The 4,966-nt window shown below is 35.2% G+C and overlaps 1 protein-coding gene across 2 annotated transcripts; it reads left to right on the plus strand.

Moving 5' to 3' along the window:
• The first annotated feature begins 1,255 nt into the window (after window positions 1-1,255).
• Window positions 1,256-4,576, plus strand: LOC147292012 ((+)-borneol dehydrogenase 2-like). 2 transcript variants are annotated; one of them, XM_086237512.1, is made up of 3 exons: window positions 1,256-1,525; window positions 1,666-2,098; window positions 3,538-4,576. In XM_086237512.1, the coding sequence occupies exons 2-3, from the start codon at window positions 2,067-2,069 to the stop codon at window positions 4,334-4,336; spliced, it is 831 nt and encodes a 276-aa protein (XP_086093638.1). In that variant the 5' UTR covers window positions 1,256-1,525; window positions 1,666-2,066; the 3' UTR covers window positions 4,337-4,576. The 2 variants fall into 2 exon arrangements, with proteins under 2 accessions (XP_086093638.1, XP_086093637.1); XM_086237511.1 differs by having other exon boundaries at window positions 1,256-2,098.
• Window positions 4,577-4,966: the final 390 nt, after the last annotated feature.

Raw genomic sequence — 4,966 nt, forward strand, 5'->3', positions numbered from 1 at the left:
CAAACATCACTATTTATTTGCCACATTAAATTAATATTATTATTATTATTAAAATACTATATTGCCCAACCTAAATCAGTAAATCTAACACTGAAATTACTAGTTAATTAGCAAAAGATGTGCACTGTGTATTCTCCATATTGTCTGATCCCCTCATCCCCCCATAATCTTCTTTCTTCTTCTTGCATATCAACATCAGATTTTAATGAAAGTGAAAACTAGTTTTACTCTCAGATTGATCCCTTCAAATATTAGTTATCAGATACATCACAAAGTAATACAATAAGGGGAGAAGATCGGCAACAAGCTTTTCTCATAGTCGAAATCATCATTGATCAATTCTTGGCCCAATTACGAGAAACAAAGAAAACCCATTGAAACAAACAATCAAGTATTGATCAATGATGATCTTCCCAATAATTGAAAAATTAATAATTGAAGATGCTTTGATTCCTTCATGTTGTTAGGTCTAGACTTGCGAAGGACGGATCTGGATCCTCTACCAGGCTGTTTGATACAAGACTATACCAGACTTTTAATCTCAACCTTTGAAACAAATTGTGTGGTTGAGATCACACTACATTTTTAATGTCCAAGTTTTTTTTATTTTTAACCATGACAAAAAGAAATTTATTTTCTTTTTTATCATAAAGAGGAAATTACAGATTTAGTCTAGTTATTTTATATCTAGTTCAATTTTGATTTACAATTTTTTTTAAGTTCTGTTTTGGTCCACTAAGTATTCCACTTGTTCAATAAAGGTCCAGATTTGTTTTCTCAAATTTGGCCTACCTTTTATCTTATCAAATCTCACTCAAATTTAGCAAACATATACTTGTTTTAAAGCTATGCATTTCTTCTTTACAACCATATAAAGATTATTCAAATTGGAGTTCTAAAACTCAAGATAATTGATCTCAAAATAAGGTACTCGAAATTGCTAATTTTTCAAACTTCATCCAATTTCAATTCTCTTAGATTATAATATTTCAAATTTATTTTTATGACTAAGAAATAATGAAATATAACTTATACTTCAATTATAATTGAAGAAAACACAACTCAAAAGATTTAAAGTCACAAATCTGGACCTTTATTGAACAAATGAAACAGTTAGTGGACCAAAATATAACTTAAAAAAGATCATGTATCAAAATTGAATTAGGTATAAAATAAGTGGACCAAATCTGTAATTTTCTGTTAAAAGAAAAAAGTGACGAAACTTGCACGCAACCCATCCCCAGCGCCCCCTCTCCCCTCTTTTCGGCGGCTCCCCGTCGCCGGCTTCCTCCTCCACCTCCTGCAGCCACCTAATCCTCTTGTCTCTCGTTTTCCTTCTCTCTTTCCTTTCTCTCTCACCCATTAAAATCTCAAAAATGAAACAGAGAGAATCAAACACGGCAACAAAAACGGACCCAGAGAAAAAAACCCACCAAGATTTCAGACAATTCAGCTTCCAAAGCTTCCTCCGATTCAGCCGATTCCTTCCCTGACGTTCTCTTTGGCTTCTTTCCTTGGTCCAATGGTTCCGATACTCTTCTTTAATTACATATATCAATCCCATCATATAATAATAAAATATTATTCTCAACTCTAAGCAATTGATTCTTGATTCAACATTTCTTATGGGTTTTGGCTTTTTCATATTGTGATACTGTTTGGCAGAAATTCAATTGGTTTGAGGAGAAAGTGAAATTGTTCACTGAGAGGATTGAGTGGCTGCCGACGGAGAATGAAGTCTGCGACGGCGAGGCCGCCGAAAAGAGGGGAGAGGGGGTGGCGCTGAGATGGGGCTACGTCAAGTTGTCATTTTTCTTGTTTTTGGTTGAAAAGTTTTGTTAATTTTTGTGAAAAGGAAATAAAGTATTTTTTATCATGGTTAAAAAAAAAAAAAAACACTTTGGATATTTAAAAATATGGTGTGATGTTAAGTCTTAACCACACAATTTGTTTCAAAGGCAAAAAAAAAAAAAAAAAGTATAGAGACGTCAGTCTGAAAGATAAAAAATTCTCACACCCAGACAGTCAAACACAGGTCAGACGGACAAAGAGGCGAGTCCACCGCCATGACTGAACTGGATTCGCTTCCAAGCCAGAGGTAACAAACCCTTCTCTCTCTCTCTCTCTCTCTCTCTCTCTCTCTCTCTCTCTCTATTGTGATTTGTAGGTTTGAGACTTTGAGCTGAATTGGACAAATACTATATGCCTTTCTTGTCCTTTCTGTTTTTCTTGTTTATTCTTTCTTTTTTTTTTTCTTTTTTTTTCTGGGTGTTCAATCTGCAACTATAGCTTTGCTTTTGTTGTCAACTGATTTGGTTTCCTCTGTGATCTGGGTAATGAACCTAATGGTGCATTGATGCAAACTGCAAAATTCACTTGGTTTGGCTTTTGCCTTTGTGATATGACCAGTTTATTTTCGGTCGGTAGACTGTAGTATGCCTTACGATTAACTAAATTAAAGTTTCTGAAAGTTTAAACTGAAATTTAAACTGGGTTTTGTTCGTCCTGCTCTTGCATGGTTTGGCTGGTATTATAGTAGCAAACACTTTGAAAGCATGTTTCATTGATTCAGTTAATGGATTTCTGGGCTTGTAAATTGTTCATGTAATCATGTTGAACCTATCTGGGGTTTTAGATGTATTCTGCAGCCAATTTCTATGAATTTCATCAATTTTTTTTTTTTTGTTTTAATTTCCAACTCATCTTTTTCTTCCTTTCACAAAATGGTAACTAAAATGACCAAGATTTTGGGAATCAGGAATTTCTTAAATTACTGTTGAACTCAAGCCAAGCTTCTGATCAACTGTGGAAGTTTAGATGCATCTGAATTTGGAAAATTTTTTCAGAACTAGTTGCTAAATTTTGTAATCATAGTTGTCAAGTTTTCACAATATTGAAATTTTATCTCAACCCCATAGCACCAAAAAAAAAAAAAAAAAAAAAAAAAAAAAAATTTGTTGTGTGAGAAGTAAATGAAAACATATGCAATTTTGAAACCAAGTTATTTACAATAATTGATAATAGTTAAAGTGAGGCTTCAAAGTTGTTTTTCACTACTATCCATTGTTAACTAAAATTAGGCCATTGTGTGATTGAGGTTTCTGCAAGATAAGGTTTATATATTTCTGCAAAAGAGAACAAAAAAATAATTATATATGTCTTAGGCCTTGAAATGACTACAAAAAAGATAAGGAAGATACGTGTGGTACTCAATTTAAATTGTTTACTTTGACTTCAGAGGCTCGAGACTACGTGCATTATCCTTTTGCTTGATGAAAAGGACAATTGCATGACCAAGTCAATTTAAACAATATTACAATATTCCTTGACCATTTTCATGTTGTCTTGAAAATGATTAACTCATTTTCACCAAAGAAAAAAAATGATTTAACGCATTCAAATAATCTGTTTTCTCAAGAAAGCCAAATTTGTACTAGAAATCAAACAGGAAATCATCCTCTATAACATATATATGATCTATATCTTTTTTGTACACATTACATCTTCTTGTAGATCATCAATATTTTTTCTCCTCAGGTTAGCAGGGAAAGTGGCATTGGTGACCGGTGGAGCCACTGGGATTGGAGAAAGCATTGTGCGCGTATTCCACAAACATGGTGCAAAAGTTTGTTTAGTTGATGTGCAGGACAACCTGGGTTTGCAAGTCTACGAATCCCTCAATGGTGACCCCAACGTTTGCTATTTCCATTGTGATGTCACAATAGAGGATCATGTAAGCCGTGCAGTTGATTTCACAGTAAATAAATATGGCACACTTGATATCATGGTCAACAATGCTGGGGTGTCAGGCTCACCTTGTCCTGACATCCGCAATGCAGACTTATCCGAGTTTGAGAAGGTATTTGATATCAACGTGAAGGGAGTCTTCCACGGAATGAAACATGCAGCTAGGGCAATGATCCCACTGAAAAAGGGCAGTATAATTTCTATTTCCAGTGTTTCGAGTGCTATAGGAGCCATTGGTCCACATGCATACACAGGGTCCAAGCATGCTGTATTGGGGCTCACCAAGAACGTTGCTGCTGAGCTTGGGATTCATGGGATACGTGTTAACTGCGTTTCTCCTTATGGAATTGCGACAGGTTCGTCTTTGGCTCACTTGCCCGAGGAGGAGAGGACTGAAGATGCCTGGGAAGGTTTCCGGGCTTTTATAGGGAGAAATGCCAATTTGCAAGGAGTGGAGTTGACAGTTGATGATGTAGCTAATGCTGTGCTCTTTTTAGCAAGTGATGAGTCTAGGTATATAAGTGGGGATAATCTCATGGTTGATGGGGGCTTTACTTGTGTGAATCACTCATTGAGAGTCTTTAGATGAAGAGTAATGTTAGTTGGGTTAGTTGGGTTAGGGCCTTGTTTCCACTGGCAGCTTGGGTTACTTTGCTATTCAAGTGGTATTGGCTAAATATATTTTATGTCTGGAAAATATTGGACATGAATGGAGATTGCTGGAATTTGGAAAACATCAATATATTCAATCTGAACTTTAGATGTTGATCTATCAAATCTGGTGTTCTTATTTATAATTGTAAAATAAATTGAATCATCTATCATGCGATTGAACCTGAATTGTTGGGCAAGTCTGCCCATAGGAGGTTCATGTAGGCCTTAAACAATCATGTATTGTTTATTTTAGTTTTTTTTCAATGTTCTTGTGTGCAAATTCACTGGATCAGATCAATTTCCCCTGAAGTCATCATTATTGTAAACAAGCAGATAGGAGTGAAAGCCAAATTATTTGTTCTAGGTACAATGTAGGAAACGTCCTATAACTTGGGGGATATTGCCAAATTTTTTCCAAAAAATTATGTGGACCAACATGGGTACCAATATCTTCTAATTCATTTAGTGGGGGCTTATAGCTCGCAAGTAGACTTGTAACCCTAATGGTTGAGCATTTACCACACCCAAAATTAAGAAAAGAATGATTCTCACTTAAACATGTGAT

The sequence above is a fragment of the Dryas octopetala genome, chromosome 3 (genome assembly GCF_963921425.1).
Source record: "Dryas octopetala chromosome 3, drDryOcto1.1, whole genome shotgun sequence".
NCBI lineage: Eukaryota > Viridiplantae > Streptophyta > Magnoliopsida > Rosales > Rosaceae > Dryas > Dryas octopetala.

Excerpts from the sequence above, each read along its gene's own strand:
- LOC147292012 (XM_086237511.1), top strand. The coding sequence starts at position 2,067 with ATGACTGAACTGGATTCGCTTCCAAGCCAGAG. Across the intron at positions 2,099-3,537 it reads GATTCGCTTCCAAGCCAGAG|GTTAGCAGGGAAAGTGGCAT; the intron begins GTAACAAACCCT and ends TTTTCTCCTCAG.